The sequence below is a fragment of the Antedon mediterranea genome, chromosome 6, assembly GCF_964355755.1.
Source record: "Antedon mediterranea chromosome 6, ecAntMedi1.1, whole genome shotgun sequence".
Lineage (NCBI taxonomy): Eukaryota > Metazoa > Echinodermata > Crinoidea > Comatulida > Antedonidae > Antedon > Antedon mediterranea.
The window spans coordinates 11,592,911-11,619,706 of NC_092675.1; the positions used below are offsets into that span (position 1 = coordinate 11,592,911).

General features: G+C 33.4%; 2 protein-coding genes across 4 annotated transcripts in view; one reads left to right on the forward strand and one right to left on the reverse strand.

The window, feature by feature from the left end:
- Window positions 1–25,768, reverse strand: part of LOC140052635 (protein phosphatase 1 regulatory subunit 42-like) — a 53,929-nt gene extending 28,161 nt beyond the window's left edge. Inside the window, exon 1 of one of the 3 annotated variants that reach the window (XM_072098304.1) lies at window positions 25,668–25,768. The gene's annotated coding sequence lies outside the window, so the exon portion shown is untranslated. Of the gene's footprint in view, window positions 1–25,502 lie in introns of all 3 variants that reach the window. The other 2 variants (XM_072098303.1, XM_072098302.1) reach the window with 2 other exon arrangements.
- Window positions 19,591–21,207, forward strand: LOC140052420 (uncharacterized). The gene has a single exon (XM_072098031.1). It carries the CDS (start codon window positions 19,591–19,593, stop codon window positions 21,205–21,207), a length of 1,617 nt encoding a protein of 538 aa, XP_071954132.1.
- Window positions 25,769–26,796: the final 1,028 nt, after the last annotated feature.

Below are 26,796 nucleotides of genomic sequence, written 5' to 3' on the forward strand. Positions count from 1 at the left end.
GTATGGTGTAGCTGAAATTACATGACCTAGGTTATTCAAGTTTTTACGCGTGATGCCGTCATCAAAATAAAAATGTTGACAACTTATGAGAAAGATAATTAATTGAGCAAGCACATACTAAAATGTGTGCGAAAATCGGGGTCAAATAACGGAGATGTGCTCTATTGAATGTGATAACCCACACAAAAAGATAATAATTACTAATTTTTAAATTCAAGTGGCCATTTGATGACGTCATACCATTTTGTACGTCTAATATGTATATATATTTATATCTACAACTTATTGGCTTCCATAATAAGTTAAAACAATTGGGGGTCACCTGCCATTCTGAAGAGTTATATTCATTTTAAAAAGGCCTTATTTTTTACCATTTTTAGCACTTTTGTACAATTAATGTGCGGATTTTGTCATTTTTAACGTGCTCGTATAGCGTTATTTTAAGTCGGAATGGACTCAAAGTCGGAGAATGTACTAAGGATTGTGAGTAGAATATGATGTATACATCAAATTTTATTTTTTACCTTTTTTAAAAATCGCGTGCGCAAAAATGTGTTTTTGCGCAGTAATTTTTTTAAACACGCAAATGGCCTATTTCATGCTCTAAATTGATAAAAACTAAATTTTGAGCTTTTTAAAATTTCAACGCGCGATTTCACGCGCATGACCTTGAAACACCCGAGTTTTTATTTGCTAATATTTTTTACCTTGACCTCAAGTTTACGTGTAGTGATTTTCATTAATATGTGATAATGAATTATGGAGATATGATTGATAATGTGATTTCACAAAATGGCGTATACGTGACGTCACGGATGAGTGATCACGCTGAAAAGCTTATTAGGACTAAGTTAACGTATTTGAAAGACATTGTGAAATTTTGGTAATCATTAACATTAAACTTTTTGAGATATTTGTTACACAAAATCTGTACAGAGAGAAATAAATAATAAGAATAAGAAGAATAAAGATTTCATACAATAACAATAGGTGATCATTTTATTCTAAATGATCACCTAACTAGAATTTAATTCGTCACTTTGACGAATTATAGGTGATCATTTTTATCATTTTAATGAAATTAATTTTTTTTTAAACATGTACGTACGTTAACATACGATAGGAAAATGTTGATGTATGCCATCCTATTATACGCTTATATTGCTGAGTTATGCCTATTATATGCCATATACAATGTACAGTATATACTGTATATCTATATACAGTGTAGCATAGGTGAAATTATGGGACACACATCAAGTTCAAATTTTTTGGTATAATGGAATTATCAAAATAAACTCGAAGATAACAATTTCGAAAGATAATGAATTGAGCAAATAAATATAAGGATTGGAAGAGAATTTGACACGTAGAAGCGCAATGCGCGCTCTTTGAAATTTGTATAACTTCGACTAAAGAAATTTAAAAACTACTTTTTAACTTCAACTGGCCATATGACAACATCACAACATCCGATAGGCTTAATTTTTATATGAATTCATATCTACATTTCATCAGCTTTCATAATAAATTATAATCTTCAAGGTCACCTTTAATTCTGAGGAGCTATAAGATATTCAAATGTATGGTGTAGCTGAAATTACACGACCTAGGTTATTCAAGTTTTTACGCGTGATGACGTCATCAAAATAAAAATGTTGACAACTTATGAGAAAGATAATTAATTGAGCAAGCACATACTAAAATGTGTGCAAAAATTGGGCTCAAATAACGGAGATGCGCTCTATTGAATGTGATAACCCACACAAAAAGATAATAATTACTAATTTTTAAATTCAAGTGGCCATTTGATGACGTCATACCATTTTGTACGTCTAATATGTATATATATTTATATCTACAACTTATTGGCTTCCATAATAAGTTAAAAAATTTGGGGGTCACCTGCCATTCTGAAGAGTTATATTCATTTTAAAAAGGCCTTATTTTTTTACCATTTTAGCACTTTTGTACAATTAATGTGCGAATTTTGTCATTTTTAACGTGCTCGTATAGCGTTATTTTAAGTCGGAATGGACTCAAAGTCGGAGAATGTACTAAGGATTGTGAGTAGAATATGATGTATACATCAAATTTTATTTTTTACCCTTTTTAAAAATCGCGTGCGCAAAAATGTGTTTTTGCGCAGTAATTTTTTTAAACACGCAAATGGCCTATTTCATGCTCTAAATTGATAAAAACTAAATTTTGAGCTTTTTAAAATTTCAACGCGCGATTTCACGCGCATGACCTTGAAACGCCCGAGTTTTTATTTGCTAATATTTTTTACCTTGACCTCAAGTTTACGTGTAGTGATTTTCATTAATATGTGATAATTAATTATGGAGATATGATTGATAATGTGATTTCACAAAATGGCGTATACGTGACGTCACGGATGAGTGATCACGCTGAAAAGCTTATTAGGACTAAGTTAACGCATTTGAAAGACATTGTGAAATTTTGGTAATCATTAACATTAAACTTTTTGAGATATTTGTTACACAAAATCTGTACCGAGAGAAATAAATAACAAGAGGTTATCCTGCAACTTCGTTGCGGATAACCAATAAGAATAAGAACTAGAATTTAATTCGTCACTTTGACGAATTATAGGTGATCATTTTTATCGCTTTACTGACATAATATTTTTTTAAACATGCACGTACGTTAACATACAATAGGAAAATGTTGATGTATACCATCCTGATATACGCTTATAGTGCTGAGTTGTGCCTATTATGTGTCATATACAATATGTACAGTATATACTGTATATCTATATACAGTGTAGCATAGGTGAAATTACGGGACCCACATCATGTTCAAATTTTTTGGTATGATGGAATTATCAAAATAAACTCGAAGATGACAATTTCGAAAGATAATGAATTGAGAAAATAAATATAAGGATTGGAAGATAATTTGACACGTAGAAGCGCAATGCGCGCTCTTTGAAATTTGTATAACTTTGACTAAAGAAATTTAAAAACAACGTTTTAACTTCAACTGGCCATATGATAACATCACAACATCCGATAGGCTTAATTTTTATATGAATTCATATCTACATTTATTCAGCTTTTATAATAAATTATAATCTTCAAGGTCACCTTTAATTCTGAAGAGCTATAACATATTCAAATGTATGGTGTAGCTGAAATTACACGACCTTGGTTATTAAAGTTTTTACACATGATGACATCATCAAAATAAAAATATTGACAACTCTTGAGAAAGATAATTAATTGAGTAAGCACATACTAAAATTTCGGCGAAAATCGGGCTCAAATAACGGAGATGCGCTCTATTGAATGTGATAACCCACACAAAAAGATAAAAATTACTAATTTTTAAATTGAAGTGGCCATTTGATGACGTCATACCATTTTGTACGTCTAATGTGTACATGAATATGTATCTACAACCCAATGGCTTCCCGAATAAGTTAAAAAAATTGGGGGTCACCTGCCATTCTGAAGAATTATATTCATTTTAAAAAGGCCTTATTTTTCACCATTTTCAGCACTTTGATGCAATTAATTTGCGCATTTTGTTATTTTTAACCTGCTCGTATAGCGTTATTTTAAGTCGGAACTTACTCAAATTTGGTGAATGTACTAAGGATGGTGAGTAGAATGCGATTTGTATAAAAAAATTGCAATTTTTACGCTTTGTAAGTATCGTGCGCGTAAAATATTTTTTTTGCGCAATAATTTTTTGAAACACGCAAATGGCCTAATTCATGCTCTAAATTGATTAAAACGTAATTTTGAGCTTTTTAAATTTTTAATGCGCGATTCCACGCGCTTAACCCTACGTGCGCGCGCGTTTTTATTTGCTAATATTTTTACCCTTGACCTGAAGTTTATGTGTAGTGAATTTCATAAATATGTGATAATGAATTATGGATATATGATTGATAATGTGATTTCACAAAATGGCGTATACGTGACGTCACGGATGAGTGATCACGCTGAAAAGCTTATTATGGCTAAGTTAAAGTATTTGAAAGACATTGTGAAATTATTGTGATCATTGCTATTCAACTTTTTGAGATATTTGATGAACAAAAAGTGTACAGAAAGAAGAATAACTAGACATGTAACTCGTCACTTTGACGAGTTTGGTTATCCGCCGCGCCGCGCAAGTGGTGCAACATTAACATTAAGGGGATAGGTTGAGGACAAAAGGAAGTGTTCACGTTGGCATTATGACCTGAACTGAAGAATATGATATGTTGTTATTGCTGAATTTTATTATTTAAATTCATATATAGTATATACACAGTATAATCTGTATCTATATCACATACAGTGTAGAATAGGTGAAATTACGGGACCCGCTATTTATTGCAATTTTTAACATGTTGACGGTTTTAAAATGAAACGCGAAGGTAGCAATTCCGAAAGGAAATTATCTCAGCAACAACGTATATAGCGTGTAGAAGAAATTTGAATACGTGAAATATTGATGCGCGCTCTTTTAAATGTAATGAATTATGACGCAAAAGATGAAAATACGACCTTTTTTATTTAACTGGCCATATGATGACGTCACAACATCCGATTGGCAACATTTTTACATAATTTCGTATCTAGAATCCAATAGCTTCCAGAAAAAATTTTAATCGTGATTATCACATTTTATTCTTACGAGCTATAACAGATTAAAATTTACAGTAAAGATGAAATTGATGCCACATGTGATTTCAATTTTTAGGCATGATGACGTCATAAAAATTAAAATATTTTTCACTCATGCGAAAGATAGTTGATTGACCTAGACAATATCAAAATCGGGGTGAAAATGGAAAACGGATAAGTGGAGATGCGCTCTATTCAATGTGATGACCTATGACGAAAGATACAAAAATCCTAAAATTTATATTCGCGTGGCCATACGATGACGTCACAATGTCCGGTTAGCCATATTAATACCTGATCCGATATCTACAACTCATCTACTTCCAGAATATGCCATCCACAAAAAGTTGACCGTCTAGTTTAGAAATTACGACTGTTTAAAAAAAGGCATATTTTAAACGAATTTTTTAACCTTTTCATAAAAAACGCGCGCAAATTGTCCAATTCGACGTGCTCGTATGACGTATCTTTAAGTCGAAATTGTTAAAAATTTGGTAAAATTACATGAAAAGGCTGGAAAAACATAAATCACGCGAAAAAAATACGTTTTCAATGCTACGTGCGCACCGCACACGTAAAAATGTGCGCACGCGTGGGAATTTTTGACATGCTTAAAACGACATGAAACGCGTAGAAAGTTGATTATAAATTAATTTTGCGCATTTTGAAATTTTAAATGCGCGTGCGCGCGTAACTTTGTGTAAAAAACGCAATTTTTTTTCAACAGAAAGTTAGCGCATGATATAAATTAAACTTTTGCAAAGTTTCAAGTTGAAATGTTATTTGGTTTTCGACATATGTTAAATACGAGAAAATCGTTAAATCGCGCGTACGTCACGTTGCGCAATTGTAAACATCATGAAAAGCTTCGCTTGACGACGTTACATAAATGTCAAAATGTTAACATAGTTAACAAAATGTTATGTTTGCAAGTTTCAGAGAAAAGCGTTACACAAAAATCATACAGAAAGAAAGAAGAAGAATAAAAAGTTGATGATGATGATGATGATGATGATTTCGTACAATCACAAGAGGTTATCCTGCAACTTCGTTGCGGATAACCAATAACAACTAGAATTTAATTCGTCACTTTGACGAATTATAGGTGATCATTTTATCATTTTAATGAAATTAACATTTTTTAAACATGCACATACGTTAACATACGATCGTAAAATGTTGATGTACGCCATCCTATGACATGATGCATATACACTTATAGCGCTGAGTTGTACCTATTATGTGTCATATACAATACGTACAGTATATACTGTATATCTATATACAGTGTAGCATAGGTGAAATTACGGGACCAACATCATGTTCTAATTTTTTGGTATGATGGAATTATCAAAATAAACTCGAAGATGACAATTTCAAAAGATAATGAATTGAGCAAATAAATATAAGGATAGGAAGAGAATTTGAGACGTAGAAGCGCAATGCGCGGTCTTTGAAATTTGATTAACTACGACTAACGAAATTTAAAAACTACTTTTTAACTTCAACTGGCCATATGATAACATCACAACATCCGATAGGCTTAATTTTTATATGAATTCATATCTACATTTCATCAGCTTTCATAATAAGTTATAATCTTCAAGGTTACCTTTAATTCTGAAGAGCTATAAGATATTCAAATGTATGGTGTAGCTGAAATTACACGACCTAGTTTATTTAAGTTTTTACGCGTGATGACGTCATCAAAATAAAAATTTTGACAACTCATGAGAAAGATAATTAATTGAGCAAGCACATACTAAAATTTCTGCGAAAATCGGGTTCAAATAACGGAGATGCGCTCTATTGAATGTGATAACCCACACAAAAAGATAAAAATTACTAATTTTTTAATTGAAGTGGCCATTTGATGACGTCATACCATTTTGTACGTCTAATGTGTATATACATTTATATCTAGAACTTATTGGCTTCCATATTAAGTTAAAAAAATTAGGGGTCATCTTCCATTCTGAAAAGTTATATTCATTTTAAAAAGGCCCTACTCTTTACAATTTTTAGCACTTTTGTACAATTAATGTGCGCATTTTGTCATTTTGAACGTGCTCGTATAGCGTTATTTTAAGTCTGAATGGACTCAAATTTGGTGAATGTACTAAGAATGATGAGTAGAATGCAATTTGTTAAAAAAAATCGTATTTTTTTACGCTTTCTATGTACGCACGCGCAAAAACGTGTTTTTGCGCAGTAATTTTTTAAAACACGCAAATGGCCTAATTCATGCTCTAAAATGATCAAAACTTAATTTGGAGCTTTTTAAATTTTTAACGTGCAATTTCACGTGCATGACCTTGAAACACGTAAGTTTTTATTTGTTAATATTTTTACCCTTCACCTGAAGTTTACGTATAGTGAATTTTATTGATATGTGATAATGAGTTATGGAGATATGATTGATAGTGTGATTTCACAAAATCGCGTATACGTGACGTCACGGTTGAGTGATCACGCTGAAAAGCTTATTATGGCTAAGTTAAAGTATTTGAAAGACATTGTGAAATTTTTGTGATCATTGTTATTCAACTTTTTGAGATAATTGCTAAACAAAAAGTGTACAGAAAGAAGAATAATAACAATAATAACTAGAATTTAATTCGTCACTTTGACGAATTATAGGTGATCATTTTTATCATTTTAATGAAACTTTTTAAACATGCATGTACGTTAACATACGATCGTAAAAAGTTGATGTACGCCATCCTATGACATGATGCATACGCTTATAGTGCTGTGTTGTGCCTATTATATGCCATATACAATATGTACAGTATATACTGTATATCTATATACAGTGTAGCATAGGTGAAATTACGGGACACACATCATGTTCTAATTTTTTGGTATGATGGAATTATCAAAATAAACTCGAAGATGACAATTTCGAAAGATAATGAATTGAGCAAATAAATATAAGGATTGGAAGATAATTTGGCACGTAGAAGCGCAATGCGCGCTCTTTGAAATTTGTATAACTTTGACTAAAGAAATTTAAAAACAACGTTTTAACTTCAACTGGCCATATGATAACATCACAACATCCGATAGGCTTAATTTTTGTATGAATTCATATCTACATTTATTCAGCTTTTATAATAAATTATAATATTCAAGGTCACCTTTAATTCTGAAGAGCTATAACTTATTCAAATGTATGGTGTAGCTGAAATTACACGACCTTGGTTATTAAAGTTTTTACACATGATGACGTCATCAAAATAAAAATGTTGACAACACTTGAGAAAGATAATTAATTGAGCAAGCACATACTAAAATTTCGGCGAAAATCGGGCTCAAATAACGGAGATGCGCTCTATTGAATGTGATAACCCACACAAAAAGATAAAAATTACTAATTTTTAAATTGAAGTGGCCATTTGATGACGTCATACCATTTTGTACGTCTAATGTGCACATGAATATGTATCTAAAACCCAATGGCTTTCCGAACAAGTTAAAAAAATTGGAGGTCACCTGCCATTCTGAAGAGTTATATTCATTTTAAAAAGGCCTTATTTTTCACCATTTTCAGCACTTTGATGCAATTAATTTGCGCATTTTGTTATTTTTAACCTGCTCGTATAGCGTTATTTTAAGTCGGAACTGACTCAAATTTGGTGAATGTACTAAGGATGGTGAGTAGAACGCGATTTGTATAAAAAAATTTCAATTTTTACGCTTTGTAAGTATCGCGCGCGCAAAATATTTTTTTTGCGCAGTAATTTTTTGAAACACGCAATTGGCCTAATTCATGCTCTAAATTGATTAAAACGTAATTTTGAGCTTTTTAAATTTTTACTGCGCGATTCCACGCGCATGACCCTACGTGCGCTCGCGTTTTTACTTGCTAATATTTTTACCCTTGACCTGAAGTTTACGTGTAGTGAATTTCATAAATATGTGATAATGAATTATGGATATATGATTGATAATGTGATTTCACAAAATGGCGTATACGTGACGTCATGGGTGAGAGATCACGCTGAAAAGCTTATTATGGCTAAGTTAAAGTATTTGAAAGACATTGTGAAACTTTTGTGATCATTGCTATTCAACTTTTTGAGATATTTGACGAACAAAAAGTGTACAGAAAGAAGAATAACAATAACTAGACATGAAACTCGTCACTTTGACGAGTTAGTTATCCGCTCGACAAACGCCACGTGCACGTCATACGTTAGAATATTGCACACAGAAAAATATTAAGGCATTATGACCTGAACTGAAGAATATGATATGTTGTTATTTCTGAATTCTGTTATTTTGTGTCATATACATAGTATACACAGTACAATCTGTATACATATCACAAACAGTGTAAAATAGGTGAAATTACGGGACCCGTATTCTATTGTAATTTTTAACATCTTGACGGTTTCAAAATGAAATGCAAAAGTAGAAATTTCAGAATGAAATTATCTCAGCAACAACATATTAACGTGTAGAAGAAATTTGAATACGTGAAATATTGATGCGCGCTCTTTTAAATGTAATGAAATATAACGCAAAAGATGAAAATACGACTTTTTGTATTTAACTGACCATATGATGACGTCACAACATTCGATTGGCACAATTTTTACATGATTTTGCATCTACAATACAATAGCTTCCTGAAAACGTTTTAATCGTGATTATCACATTTTATTCTTACGAGCTATAACAGATTAAAATTTACTGTAAAGATGAAATTAATGACCAACGTAATTTAAATTTTTAGGCATGATGACGTGGAAAAAATTAAAAAATTTTTAATTCATGCAAAAGATAGTTGATTGACCTAGAATATATTAAAATCGGGGTGAAAATGGACAACGAATAAGTGGAGATGCGCTCTATTAAATGTGATGAGCTATGACGAAAGAGACAAAAATCCTATATTTTATATTCGCGTGGCCATACGATGACCTCACAATGTCCGGTTAGCCATATTAATGCATGATTCGATATCTACAACTCATCAACTTCCAGAATATGTAATTAAAAAAAAGTTCTCCATGTAGTTTAGAATCTATGACTGTTTAAAAATAGGCATAATTTTGACGAATTTTTGAACTTTTTCACCAGAAACGCGTGCAAATTATTTAATTCGACGTGCTCGTATGACGTAATTTTAAGTCGAAATTGTTTAAAAGTTGGTAACATTACTATAAAAGGCTGAAAAAACATAAATCACGCGAAAAAAATATGTTTTTAACGCTACGTGTGCACCGCGTGCGTAAAAAGTTTCGCGCGCGTGGGAATTTTTGACATGCTCAAAATGACATGAAACGCATAGAAAGTTGATTAGAAGTTGATTTTTCGCACTCTGAAATTTTAAACGCGCGTGCACGCGTAACTTTTTGTGAAAGATGCTATTTTTAATCCATAGAAAGTTTGCGCTTGATGTGACTTAAATTTTCACAAAGTGTCAAAACAAAATTATGTTTGGTTTTTAGTCTATGATCAATCATTGAAATTCATAAAATCGCGCGTAAGTCACGTTGCGCAACTCTGACGTCATTCAAAAATAGGAGGTGCACAAGTTCACGTAAATTTCGATATGTTGACAAAGTTACGATATGTTCTGTTTACAAGTTTTAGAGAAACACGACGCACAAAAATGACAGAAAGAAAGAAGTATAATACAGGAAAAAAATTTGATGAAACAGGACGATTACAAGGAGTTATCCGCTACTAAGCGGATAACTAATAATAAAGATTTTGTACAATAACAATAGGTGATCATTTTATTCTAAATGATCAGGTGATCATTTTATTCTAAATGATCACCTAATAAAGATTTTGTACAATAACAATAGGTGATCATTTTATTCTAAATGATCACCTAATAAAGATTTCATACAATAACAATAGGTGATCATTTTATTCTAAATGATCACCTAACTAGAATTTAATTCGTCACTTTGACGAATTATAGGTGATCATTTTTATCATTTTAATGAAATTAATTTTTTTTAAACATGTACGTACGTTAACATACGATAGGAAAATGTTGATGTATGCCATCCTATTATACGCTTTTAGTGCTGAGTTATGCCTATTATATGCCATATACAATGTACAGTATATACTGTATATCTATATACAGTGTAGCATAGGTGAAATTATGGGACACACATCAAGTTCTAATTTTTTGGTATGATGCAATTATCAAAATAAACTCGAAGATGACAATTTCGAAAGATAATGAATTGAGCAAATAAATATAAGGATTGGAAGAGAATTTGACACGCAGAAGCGCAATGCGCGCTCTTTGAAATTTGTATAACTTCGACTAAAGAAATTTAAAAACTACTTTTTAACTTCAACTGGCCATATGATAACATCACAACATCCGATAGGCCTAATTTTTATATGAATTCATATCTACATTTCATCAGCTTTCATAATAAATTATAATCTTCAAGGTCACCTTTAATTCTGAGGAGCTATAAGATATTCAAATGTATGGTGTAGCTGAAATTACATGACCTAGGTTATTCAAGTTTTTACGCGTGATGCCGTCATCAAAATAAAAATGTTGACAACTTATGAGAAAGATAATTAATTGAGCAAGCACATACTAAAATGTGTGCGAAAATCGGGGTCAAATAACGGAGATGTGCTCTATTGAATGTGATAACCCACACAAAAAGATAATAATTACTAATTTTTAAATTCAAGTGGCCATTTGATGACGTCATACCATTTTGTACGTCTAATATGTATATATATTTATATCTACAACTTATTGGCTTCCATAATAAGTTAAAACAATTGGGGGTCACCTGCCATTCTGAAGAGTTATATTCATTTTAAAAAGGCCTTATTTTTTACCATTTTTAGCACTTTTGTACAATTAATGTGCGGATTTTGTCATTTTTAACGTGCTCGTATAGCGTTATTTTAAGTCGGAATGGACTCAAAGTCGGAGAATGTACTAAGGATTGTGAGTAGAATATGATGTATACATCAAATTTTATTTTTTACCTTTTTTAAAAATCGCGTGCGCAAAAATGTGTTTTTGCGCAGTAATTTTTTTAAACACGCAAATGGCCTATTTCATGCTCTAAATTGATAAAAACTAAATTTTGAGCTTTTTAAAATTTCAACGCGCGATTTCACGCGCATGACCTTGAAACACCCGAGTTTTTATTTGCTAATATTTTTTACCTTGACCTCAAGTTTACGTGTAGTGATTTTCATTAATATGTGATAATGAATTATGGAGATATGATTGATAATGTGATTTCACAAAATGGCGTATACGTGACGTCACGGATGAGTGATCACGCTGAAAAGCTTATTAGGACTAAGTTAACGTATTTGAAAGACATTGTGAAATTTTGGTAATCATTAACATTAAACTTTTTGAGATATTTGTTACACAAAATCTGTACAGAGAGAAATAAATAATAAGAATAAGAAGAATAAAGATTTCATACAATAACAATAGGTGATCATTTTATTCTAAATGATCACCTAATAATAAAGATTTTGTACAATAACAATAGGTGATCATTTTATTCTAAATGATCACCTAAAAAAGATGATGAAACAGGACAGTTACAAGGAGTTATCCGCTGAATGCGGATAACTAAAAAAAAAACTAGACATGAAACTCGTCACTTTGACGAGTTAGTTATCCGCACGACAAACGCCACGTGCACGTCATACTCGTTGGAATTTTGCACACAGAAAAAGATAATGGCATTATGACCTGATCTGATCTGAAGAATATGATATGTTGTTAGTGCTGAATTCTGTCAATTTTGTATCATAGTATCAGTATAAACAGTATAATCTGTATACATATTACATACAGTGTAGAATAGGTGAAATTACGGGACCCGTCATTTATACCATTTTTTAACATGGCGACGGTATCAAAATGAAACACTAAAATAACAATTTCGGAAGGATATTATCTCAGCAACAACATATTAACCTGTAGAAGAAATTTGGATACGTGAAATATAGATGCGCGCTCTTTTAAATGTGATGAACTATGACGCAAAATATAAAAATACAACTTTTTTTATTCAACTGGCCATATGATGACGTCACTACATCTGATTGGCAAAATGTTTACATGAATTCGTATCTACAATCCAATAGCTTCCAAAAAACGTTTTAATCGTGATTATCACATTTTATTCTTACGAGCTATAACAGATTAAAATTTACTGTAAAGATGAAATTAATGACCCACGTAATTAAAATTTTTAGGCATGATGACGTCATCAAAATTAAAATATGTTTAACTCATGCGAAAGATAGTTGATTGACCTAGACAATGTTAAAATCTCGGTGAAAATGGAAGATGGATAAGCGTGATGCGCTCCATTGAATGTGATGAGCAATAACTAAAGAGACAAAAATCCTATATTTTACATTTGTGTGTCCATATGATGACGTCACAACATCCGTGAAGAAAAAATTCTGCATGAATTCATATCTACAACATAACTGCTTTCATATTAAATTAAAAAAATCAGGGGTAACGGTTGATCCTGAGGAGCTATAATAGATTCAAAATAGGCATAATTTTGACAATATTTTGTAACTTTTGCAACTACAACGCACGCAAATGGTCTAAATCAACGTGTACGTATGACGTCATTTTAATTTGAAATGATGTTAATCTTTTTAAAAATGACTAGGAAAGGCTGGAAAATCACAATTTAATAGAAAAAAACATGATTTTCATGCTGCGTGCGCACTGCACGTGTAAAATTGTTCGCGTGCGCGGGAAATTTTGACATGCGCAAAATGTCATGAATGGCGTAAAAAGTTGATTAGAAATTAATTTTGCGCATTTTAAAATTTTAAATGCACGTGCGCGCGTAACTTCTTGTAAAACATGCCATTTTTAATTAACAGAAAGATTGCCCTTGATATGACTTAAATTTTCAGAAATTGTAAAAAAAAAAATTATGCTTGGTTTTTAATCTAAGATCAATCATAAAAAATCATAAAATCGCGCGTAAGTCACATTGCGCAACTCTGACGTCATTCAAAATAGGAGGTGCACAACTTCACATAAATGCCCATGTTTTGACAAAGTTATGAAATGTTATGTTTACCCATTTCAGAGAAACGCGTCTCACAAAAAGGAAGGAAAGAAAGAAGAACTAGACATGAAACTCGTCACTTTGACGAGTTAGTTATCCGCACGACAAACGCCACGTGCACGTCATATGTTAGAATATTGCACACAGAAAAATATTAAGGCATTATGACCTGAACTGAAGAATATGATATGTTGTTATTTCTGAATTCTGTTATTTTGTGTCATATAGTATACACAGTACAATCTGTATACATATATCACAAACAGTGTAAAATAGGTGAAATTACGGGACCGGTATTTTATTGTAATTTTTAACATCTTGACGGTTTCAAAATGAAATGCAAAAGTAGAAATTTCAGAAGGAAATTATCTCAGCAACAACATATTAACGTGTAGAAGAAATTTGAATACGTGAAATGTTGATGCGCGCTCTTTTAAATGTAATGAAATATAACGCAAAAGATGAAAATACGACTTTTTTTATTTAACTGGCCATATGATGACGTCACAACATTCGATTGGCACAATTTTTACATGATTTTGGATCTACAATACAATAGCTTCCTGAAAACGTTTTAATCGTGATTATCACATGTTATTCTTACGAGCTATAACAGATTAAAATTTACTGTAAAGATGAAATTAATGACCAACGTAATTTAAATTTTTAGGCATGATGACGTTAAAAAAATTAAAACAATTTTAATTCATGCAAAAGATAGTTGATTGACCTAGAATATATTAAAATCGGGGTGAAAATGGACAACGAATAAGTGGAGATGCGTTCTATTAAATGTGATGAGCTATGACGAAAGAGACAAGAATCATATATTTTATATTCGCGTGGCCATACGATGACGTCACAATGTCCGGTTAGCCATATTAATGCATGATCCAATATCTACAACTCATCAACTTCCAGAATATGTAATTAAAAAAAAGTTCTCCACGTAGTTTAGAATCTATGAATGTTTAAAAAAAGGCTTAATTTTGACGAATTTTGACAAATTTTTGAACTTTTTCATCAAAAACGCACGTAAATTATCCAATTGGATGTGCCCGTATGACGTAATTTTAGGTCAAAATTGTTCAAAAGTTGGTAAAATTACTAGAAAAGACTGGAAAAACATGAATCACGGGGAAAAATTTATTTTCAACGCTACGTGCGCACCGTGCGAGTAAAAATATGCGCGCGCGTGGGAATTTTTGACATGCTCAAAATGACATGAAACGCGTAGAAAGTTGATTAGAAATTGATTTTTCGCATTTTGAAATTTTAAACGCCCGTGCGCGCGTAACTTCGTGTGAAACATGCCATTTTTTTTCCACATTCAGTTAGCGCAAGATATAAATTAAACTTCTGTTAAGTTTCAATTTAAATTGCTATATGGTTTTCGATCTATGTTAAATACGCGAAATTCGTTAAAACGCGCGTAAATCACGTTGCGCTATTCTGACGTCATTCACAATAGGAGGTGCACAATTTCACGTGAATGCCCACATGTTGACAAAGTTATAAAATGTTTTGTTTACAAGTTTTTGAGATACGCGAGACACAAAATTGACAGAAAGAAAGAATAATACAGAAAAAAAAGATGATTTCATACAGTTACAAGGAGTTCGGATAACTAATAATACAGAAAAATATTGATCCAATACAATCACAAGGAGTTATCCGCTACTAAGCGGATAACTAAAAAAAAAAAAAAAGATGATGAAACAGGACAGTTACAAGGAGTTATCCGCCATGAGCGGATAACTAATAATACAGTGTGATAATAACTCATACTATAGAGGTTATTATCCAGTAACCTTTTAGTTACTCCTCTTACAGTTATACATATCATATGGTACCATGTGGCCTAGAAAAAAAGCCCCAGACAAAGTTAACTAATTTTGTCTCAATTTTTGAAAAAGGCTAACTTATCAAACTACTTGGAATATTGTTGGCCAATCAGAAGTAAGGGTGGGTTTTTTAAATAGTTAAGATGATATGTTTTAAGTTTAGTTTTAGTTTTGGCATGAAGGTGAACAGACACAGGCCAGCAAGAGCGCCTGTTCATTAAAGAAATATACTTTTACTTTAACTTTACTGCATTTTTGATGTTCATCTTTGTCTGATAACTTTAAATATTAAACCGCTCGGACGTTTCTCCTATATGACTATATAAGCAAACCGCTCGGACTCATGCGAAGCCCGTAACATGGTGGCAGCGGTGCTGGAAACGTTTTTAACCCGTTACTATTAACATTAGACGAACTGTGCTGTGGTGGACCACTTCACAAATTTTTTTATGGATTTGTTTGACTTGAATTTTGATCTGAAACAAGACTTTACCAACATTGTGGATGACATTGTTTTCATGCCAGAAACACAAAGGGAAGGAAAACTTTCTGTCAATATCATCAATGAGTTCCAAGTTAAAGGTACATTTTTCATTTTGTGGTAAAAGTTTGTGATGCACTATAGTTTAAGTTTTGTTATATATATCTTACTACGTCTTAAGTCATAGTCATTATATATTGTAGAAGTACATTAATGCCTAAACATAAGTCAAGTAGGATCTTAAGATCTCAACAAAGTTCCATAATGAATACCGATGAAGCACAAACTTCTCAGGCTGCTTCTCAAAATAGTACTGTTGTACCAGATATACCCGAAACCACTCAAAATACTGGTAACGAGACCGACATTCCGGATATGGTACTTGATAAAATTTCTGTAGAAATTGGGGGTCAAATGATTTTGATGCACATGCATGATTGGTTGGCCTATCAAAAAATCGAAATGGAAAAAGAAAAGTTAGAATTAGAACGGAAAAAGATTGAATATGATAGAGAGATTGCAAATAAGACATTAGCACGAGACGAAAATGTTGAAACTATAAGAGCTCAAATACAACGAGAGAGTAATGATGGTCATAGCACCACAAGTTCATATGCCTCCACAAAAATAGACCGATATAAACAAAAACTAACTAATAATATCGATGCTGACGCTTATTTTACGGCATTCGAAAGTTATGCTAAAAGGGAACAATGGGAGGAATCCACTTGGGTTCGACGCATCTCCCAATGCATTGGGGGAAAGGCTCGAGACGCCATGAATACCATCATGGACGTAAATTTTGATTACGAAACCCTAAAATGTACGATACTGGAAGTGTTTCAACTGACCCCAGAACATTACAGACAAAAATTTAGGAACTTAAAGCGAAATGACAATGAAAGCATACGTTCCTACATTACAAAGGTTGGGCATAATTTTGATTGTTGGGTGAGATACTCTGGCATTGCGGCTGATGATGCGGCAGGTATTTCGCAATTAATAATACGCGAACAGGTTTTAGAGAACATTCCCAATGATATGCGCCAGCATTTACTTCAAAAGAAAGTATTAAATACAGCTGACTTTGCCAGAGAGGCGGAGGAGTATGCCAGCATAATACCTAATTATTGGCAACGCCATAAGCTAAATAATAAGCAAATAGGCACAAATAGTCATTACAGACCGCAGCCCTACAATAGCAAACCACCAAGGTTTGACAGACCGACTTACAACAGGCCAAGGTTTAACCCGCCTCCTTCTGCACCAAATCACAGTGCATTTAACAGGCCGGCTACAAATCCACAAAATCAGCATCAATTTAGACCAAACTTTAATGCTAGCTATCAGCAAGATCTGAATTCATTAAACAGGCCATTTATTCCTCAACAACCTCCCCGATTTAGCAACAAACAAGGTCGGCAAAATCAAAATCAAAGACAAAAAAATCAACGACCGCACGATTCCTTAAAGTGCATCACGGTGCATAGTGGCTCATCAAAGACTTACGCCCGTATTCTTAAACCGGACTTTAGTCGTAGTTCGAGCTAAAACTAAAAAAATGACGTCATTTTAATTCATAAAACGAACTTCAACTAAATCACCGACTAAATCAGGCCAACCTCGACTAAATCAAGACGGATTTTGATCGATTTTTTTAGTCCTGGAGGGGGCAGACTAAATGGTCGACTAAATGGTTTTTAAACGATGTTTATAAAAAACGTAACAGTCATTGAGTTGTTATATTGGCCAGATATTGAAGAATGAAATATCTATATTTATATTAGCTTAATTAAATATACATTGGTATAAATTATAATAATGAAAATCATCTTTATTTACAACTGTATACAAATTACATTATTTTCTTCGCGCAAGTCCGACTTGAGCTACGTCACGCCATAGCGACAATGGGAGATGCGGCAATTCACCACGCGATGGAATGTTTAGGGGGCCTAGCGCTTTCTTGTCACGCTATGAAGTGCGTGGTTCGTGGCGATCATACTTTGTTGGGGCCTAGAAAATATAAAAGTTACCGTACCGCCATGGTTCCTAAATATATTTTTAAGATTTTATTTGTTGTTAATCAAATATACTTTACTGTTAAATTAATACTGATATTGTTCTAATAATTAACGATTAAAATTATTTTTCATGTATATAGTCCTGATGCGTAAAAAGTGTTGTAAGAAATGAAAAGTGATATCAATGCGCAAAATTTCGTCTGCTCCTCAAATACTCTCTTGTCATTGGCCAATGTATAGCCTTTGTTACCCAGACGTGTGCAACTCGACTAAAAGCTCGACTTCATTAAGTCGAACTGCAAACTTCGACTACTTCGTTTTTGAATCGAATTTGAAGTAATAGCTCGAACTACGACTTTTCCAAGTCGAACTTCGAACTACGACTAAAGTCCGGTTTAAGAATACGGGCGTGAGCCTTTGAACAAAGCTTTCTTAATTAATGGTATACTTGAGGGTAAAGCCATAACATTTTTGAGAGACACAGGATCGTCAATTACATTGATTGATAAACAGTTTATTCCCCAAAAGAGTCTCACAGGTTCGTATACCTTAGTCCGAGGCATAGGCCGCACTAACATAGAAATTCCTACCGCTGAGGTACATATTACCACAGAAAAAATACCTACTACCAAAGTTATCGTTGGTGTAATAGAAGGCCTTGGTAGTGATGGTCTATTGGGCAATGATCTAGACCCAGAAAATAAATGGGACAAACCAAAAGATGTACTAGTAGTTACTAGAGCACAAACTCGTGTATTGCCCGAAATAAAAGCTCAGGATTGTATTAGACAATATCTTGAACAAAATCAAACAACATCAGAAAATGTGGCACTTAATTTCAAAGAATCACTTGATTACAATTTGCCAAACACACCAGAGGCAAAATCCTTGTTGCACAGCGACATTAAAGACTTGATAAAACTACAAGAAAAAGATGAAACATTGAAATTCATTCGAAGTGAGGTAAAAGATAAATCATGCACAAAAGATCAAGATGTCTGTTTTTATAAAGAAAATGGGATTATAATGAGAAAATGCCAACCACAGACACGTTTCCGCAAACAAATCGATGACCAAATAGTTGTACCACAGGAGTACAGAGAACACATTATAAATATAGCTCATGACAAAACTGGACATCTAGGTGTCCAAAAGACACAGGATAGGATAACCCAACATTTTTATTGGCCTGGAATAAACCATCAAGTTAGAGAACATTGTAAAACATGTCCTCAATGTCAGTATTTGACAAAAACAAAGAAACAAAAACAACTATTGCGACCATTACCAATCATTGATATTCCGTTTAAAAGAATTTGAATAGATATTGCAGGTCCATTTTGTGTTACAGAGGATGGAAATAGATATCTTTTAGTATTGTGCGACTATGCAACTAGATATCCAGAAGCCATTGCAATAACCGATCAAACCGCGGTAACTGTAGCACAGAGTTTAATCACTGTATTTTCGAGAGTGGGTTTACCTAGTCAAATTATTCATGACCAAGGTACCAACTTCATGTCTCAAATTATCGTAGAACTATGCAAAAAATTGAGAATTGAGAAAATTCCTACTACGCCTTATCACCAACAGACTAACGGACTTACGGAGCGTTTTATAGGTACACTGAAACTTATGATAAATTCGCTGTCTCATGTCCAACGAGAAAACTGGGATAGGTATATTCCATTGCTGTTATTCTCTTATAGAGAAGTACCGTGTGAATTCACAGGATATTCACCATTTCACTTACTATATGGTAGACAAATAAGGGGTCCCTTAAGCTTAATTAAGCAAGGATTCCTTGGCGAGAACACTCAAACAGACATACCTTCACACTTGTTAGGGATAGCTCACAACTTAACTAAATGGATGGCTAGTGCAAATCACACTAAACAGAAAAAGCAACAGAAAATGAAATCTTATTACGACAGAACTGCAAAAGATATACACTATAAAGTCGGTGAAGAGGTCTTAATTTTCCTCCCAGAAGGCGCGGGAAAGTTGGATTCGAAATGGCAAGGTCCATATAAAATCACTAAAACGGTTGGTGAGGTGGATTATGAAATACATATGCCTGATAAACGTAAATCTCATAGAATTATACATGCTAACTTAATCAAAAAATGGTACACACAAGAAGACGCTCGGCAAATATCTCAATGTTACTGTGTAACTGGGGTAATTCAAGAAATAGGCAATGAATCACTTGTTCAGCCTGTTGATTATGATCTCGAAACACAATTTCTTGATGACAGTATAGGTCCATCCTATAAACAAACACAAACATGGAAAGATGTAAAAATTGCAGACTCCATTTCTACAAAACAAAAACGGGAACTAACCAATACACTTAATACGTGGCAAGATCATTTAAATCATTTAGATATTGTATTAAGTAAAATTTCAGAAGCTGGTCTTACTATTAAGCCATCTAAATCGAAATTTGCTAACAGCACTGTAAACTACCTTGGACATACCATAGGGGATGGCCAAATAAAGCCTATGTTAGATAAGATAGAGTCGGTAGAGAAATTCCCTACCCCTCAAACTAAGAAGAATGTCAGGTCATTTTTGGGATTGACAGGGTATTATAGGAAGTTTATTCTACACTATGATGACATAGCAAGACCCTTGATAAACTTGACTAAAAAAGCCGAACCTAAGAGACTAAATTGGACGTCTGAGTGTGATAAAGCATTCACAGATTTAAAATCTCAGCTTATTGCTCACCCCATTTTAAGAGCACCAAACTTTGATAAACCATTTTTACTACAAACTGATGCATCGAAAACAGGAATTGGAGCTGTTTTAAGCCAGTTAGATAATGATTATAATGAACATCCTATTGTTTACCCTAGTAAAAGGATGTTGCCCAATGAGTTAAATTATTCAGTTGCTGAACAAGAATGTTTAGCTATAGTATGGTCAATTAACAAGTTACGATATTACTTACAAGGGCACAAATTTACAGTTATAACTGACCACAAGGCGTTGAAATGGCTTGACAATACCCGCCATTCAAATAATAGACTAATGAGATGGTCAATGACTCTACAACAATTTACTTTTGATATACAATACCGCAAAGGTATAACAAACACCAATGCTGACAGTTTGTCACGTCGATGTTAGTAATTCAGGGAACATATGGTACATTGCATTATTTTAATTTATAGTTAAGTGAGTACACAAGCTTCATCAGCCCAAAATGTGTATGTTATAAGGATTATCACAAATAATCCCACTTTATATAGTAAAATTAAGTATTAACATACAAACGAAAAGATTCTCACAAAGAATCTATATATATTGTGACCATTATAACAATTGTGTCTAATTGGTTAAAAAAAAAAAAAAAAAAAAAAAAAAATTATAATATCTATATTGTCGGTAAAGATTATATTTAGCATCACCAACTAACAATTGGCCAGAGCACTTCACAATATTGAAGGTTATTATGTACTACCAACTTATACTTGGTATTAGACACTTTACTGTATTGTAGTACATCTGATTTATTATGATATTATATTATTTAAGATTTAGAATTAAGTATAAAGTGCATCTCGAACTGTTGCCATAAAGTGGTATGAATGTGACCATTAACCGTATCATCTTCTTTTATACAAACTTTGAACACTGTGACCTGTTTATGAACTCTTACATTTATGATTGACAGCAGTACAACAGTGAAATGAGGAGCATTGAAGAAAAACTTTTATGTAATTAATTTGATTGATATTTTATTTTTAACAGCGTGATTTTTGCAGAACTGCAGAACACTTTATGATTTTGAAGTTAAATTTAACACAGTGGACACCATACCATTGATGAACAATAACTTGAACAATTGATGATAGAGCAGTAGAAATTATAAACACTGCATTTTTAATTTTAATACTGAAAGCTGAACATTTGAAACTACTTTGAACATTTTCAGTTTTATATTCTCATATTATATTGGTTTAGTTATTAAGTACTGTAGTTAAGGACATACTATTTTTAGAAGAGTGACACACTCTTTTATTCAGTAGGGGGGTGTGATAATAACTCATACTATAGAGGTTATTATCCAGTAACCTTTAGTTACTCCTCTTGCAGTTATACATATCATATGGTACCATGTGGCCTAGAAAAAAAGCCCCAGACAAAGTTAACTGGTAATTTTGTCTCAATTTTTGAAAAAGGCTAACTTATCAAACTACTTGGAATATTGTTGGCCAATCAGAAGTAAGGGTGGGTTTTTTAAATAGTTAAGATGATATGTTTTAAGTTTAGTTTTAGTTTTGGCATGAAGGTGAACAGACACAGGCCAGCAAGAGCGCCTGTTCATTAAAGAAATATACTTTTACTTTAACTTTACTGCATTTTTGATGTTCATCTTTGTCTGATAACTTTAAATATTAAACCGCTCGGACGTTTCTCCTATATGACTATATAAGCAAACCGCTCGGACTCATGCGAAGCCCGTAACATACAGAAAAAAAAAAAAAAAAAGATGATGAAACAGGACAGTTACAAGGAGTTATCCGCCATAGTGCGGATAACTAATAATACAGAAAAAAAAAAAAAAAAAAAAGATGATGAAACAGGACAGTTACAAGGAGTTATCCGCCATAGTGCGGATAACTAATAATAATAAAGATTTCATACAATAACAATAGGTGATCATTTTATTCTAAATGATCACCTAATTAAAATCATGTGGCTTGAAACAAATTTTTCTTTTGCATTACGAATGGAGTAACACTTTTAACAGATATTGAACAGAAGTGTTTTTTATCGATGTTTTTGTATGCGACACTATTTCGCTGTGCTCCACTGGCGCCATATTGGATCAATGGAGCACTATGTATTAACATATGAAAATATATTAACATTTCTTTTGAATTAAAAAAAGGACTTTTCGATTCAAAAATATTTGGTGCACACATTTTTTTCACGTGTTTTATGTTTTTCCAGCCTTTTCTCTAGTAATTTTACCAACTTTTAAACAATTTCGACTTACGAAAATTACGTCATACGAGCACGTCGATTTGGACAATTTGAGCGCGTTTTTGATGCAAATAGTTCAAAAAGTCGTCAAATTATGCTTTTTTTAAACAGTCATAGTTTCTAAACTAAATGGTGAAAGTTATTTTTATTACATAATCATCTCCACTTATCCGTTTTCCATTTTTACCCAGATTTTGATATTGTCTAGGTCAATCAACTAACTTTCGCATGAGTTAAAAATATTTTAATTTTTATGACGTCATCATGTCTAAAAATGTAAATAACGTGAGTCACTTATTTTCATCTTTACAGTAAATTTCAATCTGTTATACTTATAGCTCGTCATGAATAAAAAGTGAAGCTATTGGATTGTTTGTAGTACGAATTCTTGTGAATATTTTGCCAATCAGATGTTGTGACGTCATCATATGGCCAGTTGAATAAAAAAAGTCGTAAAAAAGAAATATTTTTATAGAATCTGTAAATTCAAGGTGTTATCAGGATTTTGTATGATTTTGGTCGGATTTTGTGTACACTAGTACCATATTGTAGGGTCTTCGCTTTCGAGGTATTCGATCTTTGCTTCGATATCCTCAAGCTCAAGCCCGATCTTCTGTGTGGTCTTGATTGTTCCCCGCTAGCCTATTATCCCAAATCATTAAAATTGTAATTTTATAGTTCTATGATGGGTAGGCTGGCGCTAGTTCCGTTTCGCACCTGTTTTTATTTCGACTTCCTTCTGACAGACTTATTGTGAATGCCACACCTTATAATTGGGCCTCATAACTACTTTTATGAAGAAGACATGTTTCTCGCATACCGTTCGCGAATTTAGCATACTCGATCGAAGTTCAATATTTTCGTTTCTATGGAGCGCCAAAAGAGCAATTATAATAAATAGATGGTTAAAAACTCAGTGGAATGCATCTTCTTTTAATGCATCTAGGCCTATTATTGAAATACACATTTAATTTCAATATTATTTTGTCAATAAAAATGCTGTAACATGTTACTGCTAATAATGTGCTGTTTTCAAAAATATCAACCGAACCTAAATTAGCATCACTACCTATCACAGGCCTAAGGGTATTATTTAGATCATTGAGGTATAAACCTATACATGTAATCTAATATCATGATGAATTTGTCGATTTTTATTCTTAAAAGTTAACGAAAACCATGTACAGTATCAACAGTAACATTTTTGTTGCATTGACATTGACAATGACAAAATATATTAAAATTGAACGTAATCTTCACCAATAAATGCCTTAACTATACGCATTATAATACTGAGTTTTTAGCCATATTATAGTTGCTCTTTTGACGCTCCATAGAAACAACAACATTGAACATGGAGTATGCGAAATTCATCAACTTAAAGGACTTATTATAATTTGTTAATTTTTGTGTGATCTCCTTCGTAAAAGTATTTTTGAGGGCTAATTCTAAAGTGTGGTATTCACGATAAAGTTACTCAACACATTTTGAGTCGAAATTAATGACGAAACGAAACTAGCGCCGGTAGGCTAGCCCTCCTAGGCCACTAGTACTACTACAACTTACAACGGAAGCCTAGGCCCTAGTAGCTAGGCCTAGTCTAGGCTATTTAGCCTGGATCGGTTATCAGACGATCGGGACCACGGACGATCGGGCCCAGACGATCGGGCCCACTTCAAGACGATCAGGCCCAAATCATGAGACTATCGGGCCCATCAAGGGTGAAAGACGATCGGGCCCAGAGACGATCGGGCCCAGAGACGATCGGGCCCAGACGATCGGGCCCAACAAACAAGACGATCGGGCCCAAAACATTCTCGAGAAAATAAAAAATTTTTAAAAATAAATAAATACGCGAATACAAACAACACAATAATAACAATCAAAATCAATCACATTTATTCAAATCGAGAGTATTGGTAAGAAATTCTTAAAACCAGTTGTGGGAAAATAGGGTAAAATTATGATAAAATCAGAAAAAATATAATTTATTACTTTTAAATTAAAATCTTAAGTAGGGCCAGGCCTACGCAAGAAAAGCACGTTGACACTGAGCACTAGGAATGAAAAATGATGAAATGTGGCAAATTATTTTGTATATCACAAAAGACTATCAGGCCCAACGCTAAGACGATCGGGACCAACTGGTAAGACGATCGGGCCCAACGCGGTTCTGAAAACACTGGACGATCGGGCCGCCCAACTGGTATGACGATCGGGCCCAACGCTGAAGACGATCGGGACCACGTTTTCTGGGCCCGATCGTCTTGGGCCCGATCGTCTGTTCCCCCCTGGATCACCTTTTTTAGCCTAGCCTAGCCTAGCCTAGTAGGCCTACTACCCCTAGGCTAGGCCTAGGCCTAGACCTACTTATTTTAGGGCCTACTAGGCTAGGCTAGCTAGCTAGGCCTACTATTTATTATTATACAGACCTTAAAGGGGCATCATACATATTGAGACCTAGCTAGGTAGGCAAGTCTGTATAAATTCAACTAAAATATAATAAACTAGCTAGAAGCTAGGCCTAGGCTAGATAGAAACCATTGTCATCCGCCGGCGGCTAGCTTTATCGCCACAACAACACACAAAATACAAACATCCGCCAATTCGTATGGAACGCCGTTCGTTTACGCAACATTTCGATGATATGAATTTTGGAAGGATCTAAATCTCCCTACTCCTCCAATCCAGGAGATCTTCTACGCATGTGTAGATATTTACTACTTCATCATATATGTATCGTATTTTACTTGCGGTCCGGCCATGCAGTATTTACTCACACGTCGCTTATTTTATACCGTATTACACAGTACTTAAATATATGTATATCCCTTTCCCAGACATCCCACAGCTATATACATGGAATTAAAGTGTAGGCCTACCAAACATTTTTGAAAAAGATATTATTAGATATCATAATCGGGTTATGTTTATGCTGTAGGAAAAAGGAGAATCAACGTAAACGAATACTAATCCACTGTACATAGCCGTATACCTGCCCTGACGTATGACAAATAAGATATTGATTATTTGTCATCCTTCAGGGCAAGTACGGTATTGTATGATTCCACTGTACATAGCCGTATACCTGCCCTGACGTATGACAAATAAGACATTTATTATTTGTCATCCTTCAGGGCAGGTATTGTATGATTCCACTGTACATAGCCGTATACCTGCCCTGACGTATGACAAATAAGACATTTATTATTTGTCATCCTTCAGGACAGGTATTGTATGATTCCACTGTACATAGCCGTATACCTGCCCTGACATTATTTGTCATCCTTCAGAGGGCAGGTAGTGTATGATTCTACTGTACATAGCCGTATACCTGCCCTGACGGTGCCCTTTTTTTAGAGGTTCAATATTTTATTCGTGTGACATATTTGTGTGTATATTAGTATGTACAGAGTAGGCTACACTAACCCCAAAAATTAAAACAGAAATTTATCACAATGAGCGCGATGTTAAGTTACGGCGGCCGATCAAAGAGCATCGTGAGAGGTGGTGACGCGTGATGATCTCTACTTAAACTTCTAAAAATAGATCGTTTCACATACTACAGAGGGCGCATGTAAACTTTTTACGATTCAACTCCGCGTACGTTACCATGCGCGCTAATTGACGCGATTATTTGTCCATTGGTAAACACATTTTTATGTATTATTATTCTGAAAATAATTGAACTGTAAACATAATTCTTTTGAGTATTTGTTTATTTAC